At 41.3% G+C, this 21,247-nt stretch overlaps 1 protein-coding gene across 10 annotated transcripts in view; it reads left to right on the top strand.

Moving 5' to 3' along the window:
* The window catches only part of SH3KBP1 (SH3 domain containing kinase binding protein 1), a 165,341-nt gene that overhangs the window by 2,198 nt on the left and 141,896 nt on the right, over positions 1-21,247 (top strand). For 3 of the 10 annotated variants that reach the window (XM_077343097.1, XM_077343096.1, XM_077343100.1), the window contains exon 2: positions 15,309-15,483. The exons of 6 other annotated variants lie outside the window; for them this stretch is intronic. In XM_077343097.1, the coding sequence (XP_077199212.1) occupies positions 15,420-15,483 (64 nt within the window). In that variant the 5' untranslated portion in view covers positions 15,309-15,419. Of the gene's footprint in view, positions 1-15,308; positions 15,484-21,247 lie in introns of those variants that run through there. One more of the 10 variants, XM_077343103.1, reaches the window with a different exon arrangement.

Here is a 21,247-nt window from a genome sequence, read left to right on the forward strand (position 1 = left end):
CATGCTTGCAGGAATTAAGGAATGAATCATCCTTTTATATCACTGTCTGAGGCAGGAGAGGTGGCAGTGCCAGGCACTAGGCGAGCTGGAGGGCCAGCACATGGGTAGGCAGCCTGTTCTTGACTGGAAGAAGGACTACATTCATTCATTCTCCCATAAAGGCAGTGTGTCAAACAGGCATGCTTTTGGACAGTGTGGTATTCCTTCTAACTTAAAGAATGCTCTATTTAAATCAATGCATTGTAAACAATGACTGGGGGAAAGATGTAGAATGAAAACTACTTATTTTGGAAAGCTATTTTATAACCAACTTTTAAAGAATTATTATTATCATATTTTGATTTTTATTTCCCACCACTCCTGAGACCGGGTCGTGGCAGGTTACAATTGTCTACAATTAAAAACCCTAGTAAAACCCCATTAAAATTTAAAAGGAACATAAAAATTACAATACATGGATAAAGAAACATGGCAGTAAAAATCCACTACATCCCCCCCCCCCCCCCAATAAGAACAAGTTGCATGTATGCACGTCCCAATAACTGAGAGAGATTTTTACAGCCGGGGGAGGGGGAACAGTCATTTGTTGCTTGTGGCTAAAAACCTTTGAGCTGGCCAACTGCTTAGGAGGGGATTTGTAACTATTGACCCAGCTTGTATCACATGACTTAGCAACACCAGTTTTCTACTAAGCTTCAGTTACTCCTGTAAATGAAATAAAAGGCTTTCTGCATTGTTTGCGTTGAATGTAGTACCCAAAGGAGCCTCAAAGTAGGTTTCAATAGCCCACCCTTTCTCTCCCACAACAAGTACCATGTGAGGTAGGTAAGCCTAAGAGAACTCTGACTGGCCTAGGGTCACCCAGCTGGCTGTATGTGGAGAAGTGAGGAATCAAACCTGGTTTTCCAGATTAGAGGCCACCACTCAGAACCACTACACCAAGAAGCATTGTGCTGAATTAATTTACTCACCTTTTTAGGGTACATTTTAAAGAAAAATGTTAAACCCCCATTCAGTGTTAATTTTGTTCCAATATATGAAGACCAAAAGGTTGTTTTGGCCTTTATGCAGAATTGTGTGTGTGTTAACAGCATGTATACACGCCCTGTTGCACTGGGATACAATTTTATCACCTGTCATTTCTAAACTGAGCAAGCTCATACAGTATTTAGGAAATCTGAAATCTTATATTCATTTTTGTGCATGATGCCAAATTTTTCCAGAAATGTGGGGGCACGGAGTTGCAATCCCATACCTGCTTTGTTGAGATGAAGTCCCACTGAATAAGATTGAATTTATTTCTAAGTCAGCATGTATTATACTGTTAAGTATTTTCAGCTACATCATCCATGGAATTAGAGTTCAGATGTTAGGCCCATTCGTGTAGGATAAGGCAAGGCTTTGCTTGACACAAAGTGTTTTGAGCAGGCTAGATTGGGGTCTTGTAATAACTAAAAGTGGTGTGTGAAGGAATCCTCCATTATGTGTTCCAAACATAGTATGTAACTTGACCAGGTAATGGTTGAATCTTTCTTCACACCAGCTATTTTTCATGACATGCTTTCAGTCCCAACTCTCACTTGGTTACATCATCTGTATTCCATTTTTGTAGATTTATTAGAAAAGTTACTTCTGTAATGAAACATAATTCCCTGTATGTTTATATGGCCTAACCTCTCAAAGTCCCTTATCTTGCATATTGTCCCACAGCATCTCTTTCACAATCAATAATAGGGATTTGGTTTCACATTTCATACATATAAGATTGCATGTACAAGCAATATCCCGTCTGCTTGCACATTTCAGTTTTATTTGTGTGATTGCAGAGGGTAATGTAATTTCTGCCACAATCCCCACACCAACTCATCTTGAATTTGTCATCTCATTAAGGCTGGTGAGCAAGAAAAAAATATGCAGCTGTCTGGGAATCCTGAAGCACATGGGACTGAGGGAAACACCATGAGGACCTCTCTGAATTATGGACTGAAGTAAAATATCTCAAAAATATGGTTTGCTGTGGGTCACTTTAAGCTCTTGGGTGGGAGGTTGTATAACATAAGGGCTGAGAGCTGTGATCATGGCAGTTGCCATTCAAAATCTCCTTCAGCACTTTGAATTTTGACTGGAAACACATGGGGTCCAGTGCAGCTTGCAGCACCGGGATGATACTTCTGAAAGTAGCCATGCTACCACACTTTGCATCACTGAAGTTTCTGGACAGTTTTCAAAGGCAGTCCCATTTATCACACTGTTCTAACCAGGATGTAATCACAGCATGGATCATACTTTTTGAGGAAGGAATATTATTCTTGTAACAGCCAGAACTGATAAAAGTTACTGCATATCATGATAGCAACTTCGTAGGCCAAGACAGCAGCTCTCCCAAGCAACAAGTGAGCTCTTTCAGTATGAATACAGCTCCCTCCAGGAGAGGCTGATTCAGTGGTCCTCATACAGGTTGTCTGTTGATCAACAGGACCTCGGTTATATCTGGATTTAGGTTCAATTTATTGGTCCTTGTCTATTAACTTGTTCAGACACTTGTTCAGGACTCTCAAATATCCAATTGATGCAGCCATTCAGGAGAAACATAGATATCATTGGTAACCCTTCACTGTAGATCCCTGATTATTGTTTCCAGATGTTCTGTGTTGATGTTAATAGCATGGGGTGAAAATGTGTGTTTAATTTTCTTATCTGCCTTCCTTCATCCCCCATTCCTTTATTCTATGAAACTGAACATCTAAAGCTGATCTATACTGTATCACAATATTGGTTCATCTAACTGTGTTGACTTATGGCAGATCTTCTAGATCTCAGGAAGTTCTCCTATCTGAGATCCTGATAAGAAATCCTGATTAGAAATGAGCATGGGACATTTTGCATATATAAGGTGTATGATGTCACCAACAATCACCCTGAAAAATCAGTAGGGGGAAGCCACTGAATCTCTTGGACTAGTCTCCATTCTTTGTCCAAACATACTCAGTGGTTTAGATGGGATCTCTGTGTTCAATGGAAGTGGTGAGTAAGGCTCTGGACTTCATGACTTGCTTTTAAGACTATGGGTAGGGTGGCCAATTTTGGTGTGGGAAACGGCTGAAAATTGAGGATATGTGCCTTTGGAAGGTAGAGTTTGAGAAATGAAGACAGCATACCAGGTTATGACAGTATTCTAATGCAGGGGTCCTCAACCCCCAGTCCGCGGCCCGGTACCGGGCTGCCGGCGGCCACGCCTGCCTCCCCCCCCAGCAAGAAGCTTGCCAGGCCGCGAGCGAAGCGGCCGCTTCACTCGTGGCCCGGCTAGCTGCTCGCTGAGAGAGGGGGGGAAGAGGCAAGCACGGCCGCCGGCACACCAGCAACGCGAACACGCATGCGCGGAGTTCTAAGGCTTCCATGTATCTGCCCTCTGAAGTTCAAGTGAAGAACTGCAAGTCCCACCTGGAAGTTGGCTAACACCACTTATACAGAGCAGGCATGATATAGTGGTTAAGACTGTAGACTGTAATATGGAGAACTGGGTTTGAGTTCCTCATTCTTCCACATGAGGCCTGCTGGGTGACCTTGGGCCAGTCCCAGTTCTCTCAGAAGTCTCTCAACCTCACCTAACAGTGGGCCTGTTGTGGGGAAAGAGGAAGGGAATGTAATTATGGGCAGAAAGGCACCAGATAAATATTAGGGGGATTATTTTTACAGTAAGAGTAGTTCAGCAGTGGAATTGACTGCCTAGGGTAGTGATGAGCTCCCCTTCACTGGCAATCTTTAAGCAGTAGCTGAGCGAACAGTTGTCATGATCCTGCATTTAGCAGGGGATTGTAATAGATGTTCCAACTCTATTCTGGTCCCCTTCTGATTCTATAAGCAGCTTTGAAACCCTTTAAGATAGAAAGGGGGGGCATTAAATATACTCTTAATCTGCTTCTATGGACGTTTTTTTGTGTGAAACAGAAATTTGAACTAGATAATTGGCCTCATCCAGTATTACTACTATTATGCTTGTGTAGCAGGGGAGATCAGTGCCAACTGAAACCTGCAGGGATAATGAATGGATACAATCCCTCACCATACATACATGGACTTGTCAAGAGCTGGTCTAGTCTGGAAGGGAGATCTGGCCTCATACCTTGGGTCCCACTGGGTAGTATCTGTAGTTAGTTAGGTTAGGATAGAGGGAGGGCTTTTAGGGAGTGGCATGTTGGTGGGTGTAGGTTTTGTTAGTGCACTCTAGACTGGGACTAAGGGGAAGATGAGTGGAACTGATTCCGGGGGATGGAATGATCTTGGGGAGGGATGTTTCTGGGGGATCCCAAGTGGGGGCTGGGCTTTCCAGTGCTTGTGGGCCAAGGGAGGTATAGCAATGGGAAAAGATTTAACAAGAGAAAGACAGGGAGCTGTAATGGTCCAGTAGGCTCACAGCTGTGGAATTTTCGTGGCTGGAGATCCAGATACGCTTGCTGCCCTTTTAATTTTCATCCTATCCCTAGATATGTGGTAAGGGTGGAGGCTAGGGCTGAGCCAACATTGATCTTGGGCTATTAACAACAAATCCTCCACCCTGCAGGACAAGACAAGAGGTAGACCAGGTGTTTGTGACCAAAACCTGGGCAAGAGAAGGAGAAACATTCTCCTTGAAAAATCTGGTGCCACCTGGGTCTTCAGTCTTTCATCAATCTTGGCTTAATGGTAGGGCAGGGGGTGTGGCGATCCATGTCAAGGAGGCGTTTTCCTACAGGACTCTCCTGGTGCTAGAGATCTCTGGAGTGGAGTGTGTTGGCATAATATGGGGTTCGGTGAAGAGCTTGGCCATCTGATTGGTTTACCATCTGCCCAAGGCTCCGCCAGCTGTCCTGTTGAGCTTGCTGGAGGCAGTGATGCCCTGGATGCTACAGTACTATAGTACTATATGTTACAGGCTTATAGTCCCAAGGGACTTCAACATCCATGCCAATTCGTCATCCCCTGGTTCAGGTTTGGACCATGGTTACACTAGGGTTCTCCCAGTTCGTTACCAGCCCCACCCATCAAGCTGGACACACATTCGATTTGATTTTTGGCACTGGATCAGATGGCATCTGATGTCGTCCCATGGTCAGACCACCATGACATGTTGGCCCATCGTTGGGTACCACCCCTTCCCTTTGGCTGCATTTGTTGTGGTCAATCATGAGTTGCTTGCCTCCGCCTCACTGGGACAGGGGTATGGAGGACAGCTCTTCAGGGGCTGTGTTTGTTTCTCCGCAACCAGACACAAAAGGTGGTGGTGGAGGAGTTATCGCATTCCTTCCATCTCCCCTGTGGAGTCCCACATGGGGTGATTCTCTCCCCCCACTTTGTTTAACATCTATATGCAACCTTGGGCTGGGTTGTCACCAATATGCAGATGACATCCAACTTTATCTCCTCCCTTTGGGATACCTTTCCCATATGTTTGGAAGCAGTGGCTGGATGGTTAGAGCAGAGTTGCCTGAAACTCAACCCCTCCAAGACAGAGGTCCTGTGGCTGGGTGGGAAGGGAGCAGGCCGAGTAGTGCACCTACCCACCTTTGCTGGGACACAACTTCACATTGCACCATCTGCAAGGAATCCGGGAGTGATTCTGGATTCATCTGTGGAGGCCCAGGTTACAGGATTAGCCTGCTCGACATTCTTCCATCTGCACCAGGCACTGCTACTAGCATCCTACCTGTCTTCTTCACACTTGGCTACAGTAGTTCATGCAACAGCCAGCTCCAGACTGGACTACTGTAACTCGCTCTACACAGGCCTATCCTTGTCTTTGACCCAGAAACTGCAGCTAGTGCAAAATGCAACTTACTTTACTGTTTCAAGTACAGAAATTAAAGAATTGTTATCATTGTTGGCAGCTTTAAAATGTACTGTCAGAACTTAGACAGCTTTGTCCCTGATGAATAGATGAGGAGGAAAGCAGAAATCTGTGCAGAAAAGCAGGGTAGAAATTTGAGGAAAGCTAAGCATGAATACTTAGACCAAACGGGGGGAAACAAAAAAAACTCCTGACCACACTAGAAAATGTGAAGTTTGGATACAGGCGAAAATCATTAATGTAATTTACTCATTATTTATATTTTGTCTTTGGTACCAAAATATACTGACTATTGGGCTCCATTGTTTCACTCCAGGTGTATTTTTACTTTTGAGCACATCCAAGTATCACTCCTGTTGTATATTTTTTGCTCTTGAGCACATCAAGAATCCCCTGTGTGTGTGTTATGTAACTTCTCTTCAGAAACTAAATTTACTCTACGGAACCAATTTCCTGCTATTGCATAAACCCTCAACTCTGGTATGTGTCTAGTGTGCAGTCTGGTGTGCAGTTGTTATTTTGCTACTAGGTAGACACATTTAACACTTGGGTAACTCAACAGTGCTGATTTTTGTCCATTAGAGACTCACTGGAAAAATGGTTTTACCTTCAATATCTTGGGAAGCTAAAAATCTTGCTATTTCCCCTCCATTTCATCTCTGTATATGTTTGCTTTCAAAGCTTTTGTACCCCAGTTTTAAGGAATTGCAAAACAGTCTAAAATCACATTTCATGACAGGCACCTGGTGAAGTAGGTGGGTCTGAGAAAGTTCTGAGAGAACTGGGACTGGCCCAGGGTCATCCAGCAGAAACAGGAGTGTGGAATCAAACCCAGTTCTCCAGATTAGAATCTGCTGCTCTTAACAACAATACCATGCTGGCCCAAGAACTGTCTTCCTTATCTGCTCACAATCCTTAGTACAGCATACCCATCAGGAAAGCAGATGTAGTAAAGAAATAGTCATTGCTGGGGGGGGGGGTAAAAATTAGCCAAGACAGACATACCATCCCCCGTGGGGACTAGGGAGCCACCCTCAAACAGGTCCTGTCATCCCTGAATTTCTCTGGCAGAAGAGAAAGTTCTTCTCTCATTCTAAGTATGGCAATTAGTAAAACTTAGCTGAATGATTAAAGTGTATCCATTTAAAATATCAATGGATTGCAAAGCCCTGCAGGACTTATGGGAAGTCCTGGTGAACAACCAAATTCAGGGATGTGCGTGTGTGTTTTTTTTAAAGATCCTGTTGTATTATTTTGGATGGATTGGATGATTTCAAGAGTTAGGACTGTTTATAGGTCAAATCTGGGATGACACATTTGCGTTTGACTTGTGGGTAGACATATATGCTGGACTTTGGTGGCATTCCAGGAGTAAAAGCTATAACATTTAGAAAATAATGCCTGTAGTACTGTCTTGCACAAAGTTCCTATGGAATGCCATTGATAATCTTTTATCTTTTGTTGTTAAGACACTATTTTACATGTTCTAGATTAAAATGCTTTTTTTACATTTCAAAAGTAGTTGCATTAACATTAATACCGTTTTCCCCTAAGTACCTGATTCCTTGTAAACTTTCCCCAGTCCCAGGAGTCCTTGGCAGTCTGGGTCCCACATATCTGAGGGACCGCCTTTCACCCTATGTCCCCTGCAGGGTACTAATATTTTGGTCATTCCTGGCCCAAGGAAGGCACACCTGGCCTCAACCAGGGCCAGGGAATTTTCAGTCCTGGCCCCTACCTGGTGGAATGAGCTCCCGGAGAAGCTGCTGATAAGGTTGAGTGCTTTGGTGCGGTTTGGCCGGCTCAGCAATCACCGAAGCCCGAGGTGGCGCATAGGAGGACAACACCACTGCATGGAGAGGAGGGGCAGTGGTGTGGTGACAGCGCACCAGCCAGCGACCATATGCAGGCACAGAGCTCCGGCTAGAATATGAGGTCAACAAGCGTACTTTTTCTGTTATTACTATTATACATTAGATACAAAATCTAGAAAACCAAAAACGATAAATAGTAAAAAGCAAACAAACATTCCTCTGTTAAGTCTTTGCTTCAGGGAACTGTAACCAGGAATCTTTACATTAACTTCATAATTCTTGATTTGATTGGACTTTTCCCCTCATGTATTTTTTTTTCTGCTGTAGCATCTGGCTCATTTAGAGCCAGTTTTGTTTGCCAACACAGAGATGATGCTAAACATTTCAACATTTATTTTACAGTGAGCCAGTTAAACAGCAAACTAATCATAGGTAAGAATACACTCAGCCTTCTGGTTCACATATAACAGGGGCTATGTGAATTGACCTTATCCATTGAATAACAGAATTTAAAAAGCTGATGGGCCATCTAGTCCAACCACTTAAATTGCATATGCATCTGAAAGCGTCCTCTAGATGTAAGGGGAATGGGATGTACCAATATCAGAACATCAGAGAGCCAGCTTGGTGTAGTGGTTAGGAGTGCAGACTTCTAATCTGGCATGCCGGGTTCGATTCTGCACTCCCCCACATGCAGCCAGCTGGGTGACCTTGGGCTCGCCATGGCACTGATAAAACTGTTCTGACCGAGCAGTGATATCAGGGCTCTCTCAGCCTCACCCACCTCAAGGTGAGACTGTAAGCTGCTTTTAGTCTCCTTCGGGTAGAGAAAAGTGGCATATAAGAACCAACTCTTCTTATTATTATCTGTGTTCCAGCTAAATTGACAACATTGAACAGTTGTACCAATTGATAAGAGCCTCTTGTGGCGCAGAGTGGTAAGGCAGCCGTCTGAAAGCTTTGCCTATGAGGCTGGGAGTTCAATCCCAGCAGCCGGCTCAAGGTTGACTCAGCCTTCCATCCTTCCGAGGTCGGTAAAATGAGTACCCAGCTTGCTGGGGGGTAAACGGTAATGACTGGGGAAGGCACTGGCAAACCACCCCGTATTGAGTCTGCCAAGAAAACGCTAGAGGGCGTCACCCCAAGGGTCAGACATGACCCGGTGCTTGCACAGGGGATACCTTTACCTTTACCTTTACCAATTGATAAAAGCTAATAGAATGAGCGTGGCAAAAAACAGAGTAGAAGTATAACATGTGCAGATACAAAACCCCTAAATGGTGTGGGACCTCCTCTCCCACTATGTACCCCAAAGAACACTCAGATTGAATAAAATATGCTCAGGATACTCAGGCCCAAAGAAATTAAATTTGTCTCAGCCTGACCTGGTAGAATACTCTGCCTAATGAGATCAGGGCCCAATGGGACCTTAAACAGTTCTGCAGACAGAGGTGCTCAGCCAGGTCTATGTTTGAAGTAACATAAGAAGTTTGCTGGCCTTCCCAAATCCATCTAATTAATTTTTCAACCAAGGGACTGGCGGTCTTTAAGCAGAGGCTGGACAGCTGTTTATCATGGATCCTTTAGGCTGATCCTGCATTGAGCAGGAGGTTGACCTAAATCAGTGGTTCTCAACCTTCCTAAAGCTGCAACCCTTTAATCCAGTTCCTCATGTTGTGGTGACCCCCAACCATAAAATTGTGCAAGTGTTCTTACACAGAAATTAAAACGAAACTGACCAATTGCATGAAGATCCATTGTTCAGGATTGTATGTAAATTGGTTTTTTTCTGGGTTTTCTCAGTTCATTTCTTCCACTTGTGCCAGCATGCCAATCTCGCTCTTTTCCACCGCTCCAGACAGAGGAATGCTCTATCTTGATCTACCCTGCAAGGTAGTGTGCATGGTACCCCTTTGTGTTGTGGGCATGGTACCCCTCGGCCAAGCTGCTCACCCTGCCGTGACCCCTGTGAAAGGGTCATTCAACCCCCAAAGGGGTCCCGACCCCCAGGTTCAGAACCACTGGTTCATTCCAACTCTATGATTCTATGACTGTATTTTTATATTTTGCTCTCTCTCCTTGTCTTGGAGAGGATTTAGATTTTTAGTAATTTTTGTATATATTTGAATTGTTTTAAAACTTAAGATTCTTTGTGTATTTAAATAGCTATGCTTTAATTGTTGGAACCAGCCCTGAGCCTTGGGGAAAGAGCAAGTTAGAAATATAATAATAAGTATCAATTCAATTATATTGTTTTCAGTGTGCATTTAAACCATAAAGAGAAGACCCATAATCTAGTAGCTGATGATGCAGAAAATCAAATATACAGCAGATATCTGTAGTAGGATATACTGTTGGGATAGAGGTCCTGTGACCAATGCAAAATGATACTACGTTGAGCAACAGTGATTTCACTTAGCTGTGTCAACATATCAGAATGAGCTAACATTCCTAACTGATAAAATACAATGATCTTTGTCAGTGAATTATATGTCACAGTATTGCTTTGTTGATCATTTTTATAAATATTTTTAAAACCCCTATCTTAGGTTGCAAATGGATATTGAAGCATTATTGTTGTATATCACCATTAAAAGAATTTAGAATGCCTTTAGAATTACTTATCTTTAAACAGCCCGTGGCGTTAAGCCCCCTATAGGTGAGCTTTGTCCGTGATGAGGAAGGGTCCCTTCCTCACGACAGACAATTGGAGGGACCAATCGGCAGGCGCGAAGCGCCTGCCGATTGGTCCCTCCGATTCCCAGCCTGAGCAACTGCGAGCCGCGCGCAGCGCGGCTCGCAGTTGCTCCCGGACTGACCGCCGCGGATTGACCGCCCGAGGGAACCCCCAGCAGTCGCGCGAAGCGCGGCTGCTGGGGGTTCCCTCCCTGCTGGTCTGACGCGGCGAGAGGCGCTTCGCTGCCTTCTCCCCTTTCAAAACCCCTTTTTATAAAGGGGCTTTGAAACTAGTTAAATAATATATCTGATTCACTTTTTCAATGTTTGAATTGCATCTATTTAGTGAAGGGTTATAAGCTAGTATGACATTGATTTTATTTATTAATTTATACTTTGATTTATATGCTGCCCTTCTTGGGATGGCTCACATCAATAAATTTAAAAGAAATACAATATTTAAAATTTAAATTACATTAAAACCAATTAATATTCCTGCCTCCTATACCTCTATAGATCTAGTGATTAAGATATCCACAGTTGCTAGCCAGGCACTGAGTGAAGGATAATGGGGGTTTGGCTGGGGCCCCGTTGGATGGTGATCAGCCTGGTAAAAGAATATATAAACACATAAAACGTATATGTCAAAACAGGGTCCTAATACACTGTTTTTAGAAGACTTGTATGTCTCACAAGGTGTGTGAGAGTTCAACAGGAATTTCAGAGTGGATGAAATTGCTTGGAAGATTGGTTTATTGATTTATTTCATTCTTTTCAATCTCTTTCACGTTACCATTCTAAACTGTTATCTATTTTTGGCCCAATTCTTAGTAAAGTGATACAGAGACAGATGTTTCATACACCAAATTTAATTTGGTTAATGAGCTGTTTCCGAAACCATTTGACTACTTCAAACATCATTGTCCTCCACTCTTTTTCACTGCGCAATCTTTTTTGTTTAATGCTATAGCGCTAGACCAGTATAGTGATGCCAAGGCATCACAGTGTTGCTGCTGTAGTAGCACTTATAGCACTCAATTTTAGAACATTCAGAGAAGTTCGAGGAAGATCACATGGTGAAAAAGTGCAAGAGGAAAAAGCAAAGCTCTACAGGAAGTGCTGCAAACATTTAAAGAACACACTACAGCAATTTAGAAGTGCAAAGAAGATGTGAAAACAGAAGCTCAACCACCCTTTGCTAACCTGATGCAAGTGGCTTTGTATGAAAAAGTAAATTAAATCTGTTAGCAGCTAGTTACTAAAATGGTATCTGAAATGACACAGAAAACCTATTAGCAAGTGACTAGCAAAACGTATAACAAAAGTTGTCTGAACAGGGCCTTATACATCAGCTTTCTCCCCAGTGGGGACCAAAACTACATCCATTGTTCTTCTCTTAAAATTTAACTTCACAAAAAACATGGAAGAGTATGTGATTGGTCCAAGGTTGCCCAGCGACCTTTCAAGGCAGTTTTGAATCTATATTTCCCAGATTTTATTCTGACACTCCAACCACTACACCAATCTATTTTGCAATAGTTTTGTTGTTGATTAACTTCAACTTTGTTTTCCATAATCATCAAAACCATTGACATTAGGCTATGTTACTGATTGAGTTTGTTGTCCACAGTGTGTATAGTCAGAAGCCAGGAGGTAAACTATTGACTAAGTCTTTGCTGATATGCTTAAAACATAATGAAGAAAGAAAATTTTACAGAAGAATCCTGATTGGAGTGAAGTTAAATTTGTATAAAAATAGTATCCTACAGTGGTGACTATAGTGGTTTAAAATATCTTTTTTCTTTATGTTTACTTACTTTGGAATTAGGCTATGTTTACTCAGTACAGTTCCTGAGTAGTTTCTTGATTCTCCATCAGAGCCTATTTGGTGTAGTGGTTAGCAGTGCGGACTTCTAATCTGGCAATCCGGGTTCGATTCTGCACTCCCCCACATGCAGCCAGCTGGGTGACCTTGGGCTCGCTGATAAAACTTGGGCACTGATAAAACTGTTCTGACCAGGCAATGATATCAGGGCTCTCTCAGCCTCACCCACCTCACAGGGTGTCTGTTGTGGGGAGAGGAAAGGGAAGGGACTGTAAGCTGCTTTGAGCCTCCTTCAGGTAGAGAAAAGCGGCATATAAGAACCAACTCTTGTTCTTCTTCTATTCCACTGTACATTGAAGGCCACTGAAGACAAGCTAAAATTGCTATTTTGTAAGATGAAATGTGTATTGCTTCTTTGTAGATTGCATTAGAGACCTGTATTTTCTAAAATGCCCACCAACATAGTAGGAAGAATTCTAGAACTATAAAATACAGCAAATGTTTAGGAGACAGGTTGTATGTGTAAAGAAGTTTGCAGTGTGAGAGATTTAAACTGAATATCTTTTGTGTATGTGTGTGGGGAGTGAACAAAATGGAAAATTTTTATGAATCCACATATGAGTTCCCAGAGGTTGGTTAGCAGGAAATTTTGATTATCTATATATACTGTAGTTCTCTGGATTCATTATTTAGCCTAGAACTGTGTACAGCCAGAAATGAGTTTGCCTATAACAGTACATCCTTATCTTGCAGCCCCCTCCCCCAAACTTCTGTGCAGCTGGGAGGGCAATCTAAAAATGGAATGAATGAATGTTGAGACTGGCTTAAATTAATTCTGAATGGTAACATTTGGTCAACCAGTGTATGCTAGGTACACAGTGCTGATATAGGTAAGAGAGAATGGCTCCAAACTCTAGATATAAAAGTAGACATGCAGGTGGGGGAGTGGCAATCATATCAGAAGATAGTGTCAGTGATTTAGGTAGCAAGATAGATTCATTGTTCAGACATTTGGTAAGCAGTAGACATGGAATATTCTTTTTAAGTGCTGTATCAGTTACAAATGTATTCCTGTTACAGGTAGTTCTGGGATGAATACTTTAACTCAAGGTGTGGATCCAAAATTCTTGTAAGAGTAATAATACTTCTTGTTTTGGTTACTGTCATTAAATCCATCAATTAAATGAGAAATACAGCATCTTTTAAAATGTTGGATTCCCCCATTTAAAATAATAGCATTTTAATCATTTAAAATTTCTCTTTAATCTTCACTATAAACTGTAACATATTGGATTTACTCTTGTCACATTATCAATGAACTGATGTCAAAACATATATGAATTGTTGCAAAATTGGTAACAAGAACCTGTAACCCTGTGAAATATGCTTTTCCTCCTCTTTCTTTTCCCTAATAAGTCCCTGTTCTGGCTGAAGTGTTACTTATGTTTAACTTATGTGATGGTTTTAGTCATTCTTTATTGTACTGTGTCTGAGCAGTCTGCTTTCCTTCTGCATGGTACTTGAAAGCGTGACATCTGAGCTTACCTAGTTTTTGTATTTTGATTAGGGCAGAAAGTAATGACTGTCTGCTATATTTGTTTGTCCAACCTAATGGCTATGGAGATGGCAATGGGACAGTCTGATTTTGTGTCTTCAGGTTATTCGTATCCTGGAACACCTGCCGCCCCATGTGTTCTTGTTCTCTTTTTATTTTAGTCTTCCTCATGTATGGGATGGGTTTCTCAGGATCGAAATATGAGAGGGCCAATCAGCATATGAAATAAGAATTAACAAGCTGGATCTATAAGGAATTGCACAAGCAGGTCGAATAAACTACTGAGATTTTCTCTCCAACCTACCTAATCTAATCCCTATAAGTGCAGAAGTCAAAAGGAAGAGAAACTGCTGAGAAGAAGACATGGTGATCAAACTGCTAATGATAGTATATAAAAATGAATTAATATTCAATTTAATTAGTAGGGCTGTAGGCTTTCAATGATAGTTTAATTAATCTTAAATATCTGATTAAAGCTTTCCCCTAATAAATCAATTGTGCTGAGGCTGAATGACATATCTTCCCTTTCCTAAATTTGATGGTGCAGAATGAGTGACGGTTCTGAATTCAAAGTTTACATGTATTCTGCATTTTAGGATGAAACCATTCGGCTTTCCATTTTGCAGTAAAATATTTCAATTAGGCAAGTAGCATAAGCACGTTTTCATTTTCAAGCTTCTCTAGGCATCATGGTATATTGGGCTGAATGGATTTGTCCCATAATTTCACCATTTGTTTTGCAAACGAGGTACATATAATAAACTTGAGAGCAATGTGTGAGACCTGAGTCCATTTATATATTATTGCCTGCAAAATACCATTAAAATTGACACATGTATATCTTAACATATATATATATAATATAAAAGGATATAAAAACATATTCCTATGAAGCAAGTTTCAAGCTTCAGTTGCATTTAGGTTTTTACCCTATTGTGTGAAAATAATTATAAGAACTCTGACTGATAGTAGCAGCCAGTACTTTATTAGATCAAATTATACATACTACCATAGAATTTATTAAGTCTGCAAGTTTGGAAATACACAGATTCCAAATTCTTTGAAAACAACAGTTCTTTATTAACAACTCCTACTCCAAACACCGAACAGGGGGAAAACAGACATGCAGGCAACTTATATATATTTCAAGCAATCCACTGAGAACTGTGATTGGCCCTTAATGGAGAAGCCTGATTGGTTGGCCATCGTTGCATAGAATTCACGTAGCTTCCCCTTTTAGCAATCTGTGTAGATTGTGGCAGAGTTGGATTTGAGAGAGATGTAGAAATGTGCCTAAAAAGGGAACAAGCCACAAGTATAAAATAACGGATGTCTGTTGCTGGTAAAGTGCTCACCAGACTTGTCTGTATTCTGGCGGTGTGTGACCTAGTATTTCATGTTTAAAAAAAAGAAGGCCCCCTCAAGAAACTTTTTTAGTGGAAAAAGTAAATTAAATAATTGCTAGCATTATGTTTTCAGGTAGAGAATCATTAGAGCCAATGTGGTGCAGTGCTGGACTAAGATCTGGGTGACCTATGTTTGAATCCCCTCTCTTTCACAGAAAAGTGTTGGGTGACTTTGAGCCAGTCACACACAGTCTAATTTATCTCACAGGATTATATGCAGAAGAGAAGAATGATGTTTTGGGTCCCCATTGATGTAAATGAGGACTGAAGGCAGTGAAATGCACAGAAGTTTCAACTTGTATACTCTAATGCTCAGAAAATGCAATGGTGGTCTACTGGAATGTTAGGAGTGAACTGTTCCCTTTCCAGGACTGGAAAACCAGGTAATTGCTATGTGAAACTGCCTGCTGACAAAAGTGAGTTCTGTCCCTTGGCAACAGAACATAATGTGAAAGTGTGGATTGTACTCTGTGATTTGAATTTATCTTGTATAAGGAGGAGAGAGTCTTTGCATTCACAGATTATGGGAAGAGACGGGCAGCAAGAATAAAGGTTTCTGACCCTTGTTCCACAGGTATAATGACATGTGTTTCAAAGGGAAAAATATAAAAATACTGTTATCCTGCTTAAGCAAAGACCTTCAGCTGTTATATACCATAATAATTTTTCATCCCTTCTGTTATGTGTTAATGTACAGGATTTCTGACTATGGGCTTTTGGATGCTAAATCTTGCCCTTTTCTTTTTAGGCAGCTTATTGTTTCTAAAGTAGAAGTTAAAGACAGGCATATAACACTTAAGTTTATAGTATCGTTATAATCAAGGCAATGGTACCTGACCCACTAAAAGCCTGTATTGCTTATGTAACATTTAAAATATGCTGGCTGCATTAATTTCTAAAACAACAGCATGTGTATGTCTCCCATTTGTACCATCAAATGTGTTAAAAAATGTAGCCATTTTAGTTAGAATTGTCGTTTGTATTTTGGATAAAATCCATCCACAAGACAGTTCCTCCTCTTTCCATTCATGTATCAGTATGAATTTGACTGAAGCACCGTGAGTTGTTCTTTTGTTGCCTAGTAACATGGCTGATGTTAGAATTAAAATGCATTGCTTTGCATTTTAATGCATTGACTGCCTCAATAAGGATACTGGACTATACTATTTTTGCCATGAATTTTGGCCACAGACTTTATTTCGCACTGAAGGTGGCAAGCATGGCTGATGAATCTGGCCCTCTTGTGTTCAGCCAACCGCAAGGCAGCCTATTGCAGCAGCCCCCCTCACAGGTTTCATTGCCTAGCCAGCCCAGAACCTGAACCTAATCACCAAGGGACTCAGGTCCCTTCGGCGCTCTTTTCCTTGCGGCAGCAATGGCCCCCTCGATAACTCTCAGGAGCTTTTTATGTTCAAACATCTCTTAAATAAACCTGATTTGGACTTTGTTTCACAGTTTCTAGTACAGGTTACTGTACTTATGAATATGGTTAGTCTTAAAACTGCTTTGAAACTACCAAAAACAATTTAAATACTTAACACAGTGCATGTTATTAAAGTATCTGTGATAGAATTTTAAAAGCATTGAAGCCTTTTAAATTGCAGCAATACATATAGATTTTTATACATGAGTACAGTTTATATGTTTCAAAATATATTTACTTATTTTTATTAATACATTACATTAATACATTACATTAAAAATATAAAATCATATTTTCTTATACTTTTGTATTTTTCCCTTCAAACATACAGATAACTTCATTTTTATTCAAATCATGCAGAAAGTCAATAGAAGATTTTCTATTAGTTACAAATACAAGAGCTAATTTCTTATTAAAATAATAAATGTGGACATTTCTGCCAATTCTACCCTCTTTTTCAACCATTATCTACATGCCTGTCATCTGGTTCCAAGTCCTCTAGTTCCTTTGTTTTTTACAGCTGATATTGTAAATCTCTAGGTAATATGTTGTGAAAGGGAAGAGAAGTTAGGCCATCTCATTTCCTAAAAATCTATGTTTCAATTTTGTTCTAATGCAGTGGTCCCCAACCTTTTGAGGCTGGGGACCGGCGGCAGCAAGGAGGGCAATTGCCCGGCTGCACATTGCACATGCGTGGCCGGAATCGCGCATGCGTGGCACTTTTGTACATGCACAAAAGTGCCACACATGCGCAATTTTGACCGTGCATGACACATGTGCAATGCACATGCGCAATCATAGAATCATAGAATCATAGAGTTGAAAGGGGCCATACAGGCCATCTAGTCCAATCCCCTGCTCAACGCAGGATTAGCCCTAAGCATCCTAAAGCATCCAAGAAAAGTGTGTATCCAACCTTTGCTTGAAGACTTCCAGTGAGGGGGAGCTCACCACCTCCTTAGGCAGCCTATTCCACTGCTGAACTACTCTGACTGTGAAAAACTTTTTCCTGATATCTAGCCTATATTGTTGTACTTGAAGTTTAAACCCATTACTGCGTGTCCTCTCCTCTGCAGCCAGCAGAAACAGCATCCTGCCCTCCTCCAAGTGACAACCTTTCAAATACTTAAAGAGGGCTATCATGTCCCCTCTCAACCTCCTTTTCTCCAGGCTGAACATTCCCAAGTCCCTCAACCTATCTTCATAGGGCTTGGTCCCTTGGCCCCAGATCATCTTCGTCGCTCTCCTCTGTACCCTTTCAATTTTATCGACGTCCTTCTTGAAGTGAGGCCTCCAGAACTGCACATAGTACTCCAGGTGTGGTCTGACCAGTGCCGTATACAGTGGGACTATGACATCTTGTGATTTTGATGTGATGCCTCTGTTGATACAGCCCAAAATGGCATTTGCCTTTTTTACCGCTGCATCACACTGCCTGCTCATGTTTAGTTTACAATCCACAAGTACCCCAAGGTCTCGTTCACACACAGTGCTACCTAGAAGCGTATCCCCCATCCAGTAGGCATGCTTTTCATTTTTCTGACCCAGATGCAGAACTTTACACTTATCTTTATTAAATTGCATCTTGTTCTCATTTGCCCATTTTTCCATTGTGTTCAGATCTCGTTGAACTCTGTCTCTGTCTTCCGGAGTATTTGCCAGTCCTCCCAATTTGGTGTCATCTGCAAACTTGATGAGTAGTCCCTCCACACCCTCATCTAGATCATTAATAAATATGTTAAAAAGTACCGGGCCGAGCACCGAGCCCTGAGGTACCCCGCTACTCACCTCTCTCCAGATGCGCAATGTGCATGTGCGGCCCTGCTTTCCTCTCCCCCCCTCCCACAGTAAGAAGCTTCCCGGGCCACAAGCTTGTTGCCTGAGAAGTTTTTTTACTGCAGGGGGCGGGGAGAGGGAGCAGCGGCCCGGCGCCAGGGCCTTTGCGGCCCGGCACCGGGCCATGGCCTGGTGGTTGGGGACCACTATTCTAATGTATTGAAAATATTGAATAGCAAAACATTAAAGTTTGAGTCAAGTGGCACCTTTAAGATCAACAAAGTTTTATTCAGGATATACGCTTTCTAGAAAAATACTGTAATTCTGTGTAGTTAGCAATCTAATACTGAAATGGATTTTAGGATAAAGATTGAGTTTTTGCTTTCTCTCTCCTTAGTATGTGACTAGTATAAATAATGCATACATTGTTGAACAATGATACTTAATTTACCATAAGTAACTCTTTGGTTTTAACTGTACAATATGGTGGCAGGCATGGATTTTCAAGAAGATATAAGATATATTTGCTTATGTGTTGGGAAGGAGAGAGGAAGAAATAAGGGGAGAGGTCAGTGGTGGACAACCTGCACTACATCCAGGTCTGAGTTCCTTTGTCTGAGGTCTGAGGTCTGAGATTCTGTCCCTGGCACTTGCGGTTAAATGAGCTCATGTTAGCAGGGCTTGTCTGCCTTTACTTGAGATCCTGGATAGCCACTGCCTAGTGGTGTACACACATGTGGTCCTTCGACTAATTGGAGGTGGGCCCTGAAGGACGCCTTCTCCCCCCCCTGGCCCTTTACTTCATCCCCCCCCCCAGCCCTTTACAACACACTTCATTGTTGTGGCTTGTCTGTATCTTATTTTGAAGGGATGTTTAAACATTACCATAGCGAGAGAGCGCTAGGGCAGTGGTTGAGAGTAAACTACCCCCCGCTGGGCCTCAGTAAAAGGCGGTGAGTGGTCCCTGGCATTGAGTGGTCCCCGGTGATAAAAAGGTTGGGGACCACTGCACATTATGGATTTTGGACAAAATCAATAACTGCCTGTACATGTGTCTTATCTATTGTGGTCCATAGCTTGTAGAACACCCCTCTTGGAAGTTGGGAAGGCTTCCACTCTACTGGATTTCCACAAACTATGCAAAACTGAATTATTCAGAAGGGTTTTCTACACAGTCAGTAGAATTGCACTTTACTAAATTATTCCCAGAGTAATTTGGATTAATCATTAGGGACTATGGTTGAAATGAGGATCCGACTATGGAATTTTGCATCACGTAAAGTTAAAGTTTTTCTTCAGTTCTGTTTTTAGACTTCTAGTTGGTTCTACAACTCTAATCCTATTGTATTGTTTATTGAATGTCCCATCTGCCAGTTGTATTTAAACACTGTGTAATCTACCTTGAGTCTCAAGTGAGTAAATTGGACTATTAATAAGATAAATAAAATAAACATATATTAAAATTTAAGCACAGAAACAGAAGAGGAGAGGTCCATGAACTATCTCCTGTATTTTATTTGCCACCTCAGTTTCATTCATCAGCTCATTTCTTTTTTCTTCACCAGACTATGAGACTGGCATTCTGTCAATAATATGGGTTAAGAGGAACATTGTGAGAAAAATTGCAGCCTTTCTAAGACTCTGATAATTGTAACACACCTTAAGTGTAGTTCATTGAATATATAAAAAAAAACAGCAACTGTATGCCTGGTGGCTTATCTGTGAGATAGATTAGCCACATTGTTAAAAATGTAAGAAAGACAGATTATGATGGATCAGTGGCCTGTCCAGTCCAATACACTATGTGACAAAGTGGCCAAAATCCAGGTGCCATCAGGTGGTCTGCCATCAGGGCCAGAATTCCAGAAGCCTTCCCAATGTTGTCCCCCCAAGAATACAGAACATCATGCCCCAGATAAAGTGTTTCACCTATACCTTGTGGCCAATATCCACTAATGCACTTCTACTATGACATCAGTGTTAAAACAGCTAAGTTAATGAATATTTTCCAGGTTCTGTAAAAGAATCTCCTATTGATGTATAAGGCTTCTAAAGATTCTGGTTCTAGATATTACAGAGAACACCTAATCCCTTACCTATATTATTCATTAAAGAAGCCAGGTACTGTCTTACATCTTAAGACCATTTGTTTATTACATTCTCCTTACAGCTTTCTACCAACAGCAGCATTTCATTCATTTTTAAAATGGATGAAAAGTGTTTTATTCTATAGGGTGTTTGGTGCGTTGGCATATGATTTGCTAACTGACTTTATTTGCTGGTGGTTATATTATTGCTGTTGATGGCTAGATAACATTACGGTTTCCTAGTTCTTGTTATGTTTTAATGCTTTTATTTACATTCATTTTATCACAATTTCTATGTTATATACATTGAAGGATAGGATAGAAATGGAAGAGTGAACTGTGAGGTATAAAACCATACCGGAAAGATAACAAGTTTTGATTTTGTGTAATTGTTGCTTGGACAAACATAACTACACTAAACAGATACCAAAAATAGTTGCATCATACATACATATATGTGTGTATATATAATATATGCATGAATATATAATCTCTATACATATATTTATATATTATATAAAATGTATATATAATGTATGTATGTATGTGTGTGTGTGCGTTGTATAACTTTTGTTCATCAATATCTTTGGTGCAGACATACATTCCTTCCCTCCTGCCCTGCTGTGAGCTCTCACATATTGTGCTTAGTAGTGTGTTTGCTGTGGTGGCCTGGAAGGAACTGAGGGTAAGGGGGTGCTCACTTCCAAAGCACATGACTGGTTGGATGGGAAAAACTTGTTTGTGTCAGCTCTGAAGGGGGAGGGGCACCATGCAGAAAACTGAAAGTGGGAGAAAATCTGTCTGCAGTTAGCCTGCAGAAGCACAGTCCCAGCATGTGGCTGCACAGAAGCTCTTGATGAA

This window comes from Paroedura picta, chromosome 6 (assembly GCF_049243985.1).
Source record: "Paroedura picta isolate Pp20150507F chromosome 6, Ppicta_v3.0, whole genome shotgun sequence".
NCBI classification, from domain to species: domain Eukaryota; kingdom Metazoa; phylum Chordata; class Lepidosauria; order Squamata; family Gekkonidae; genus Paroedura; species Paroedura picta.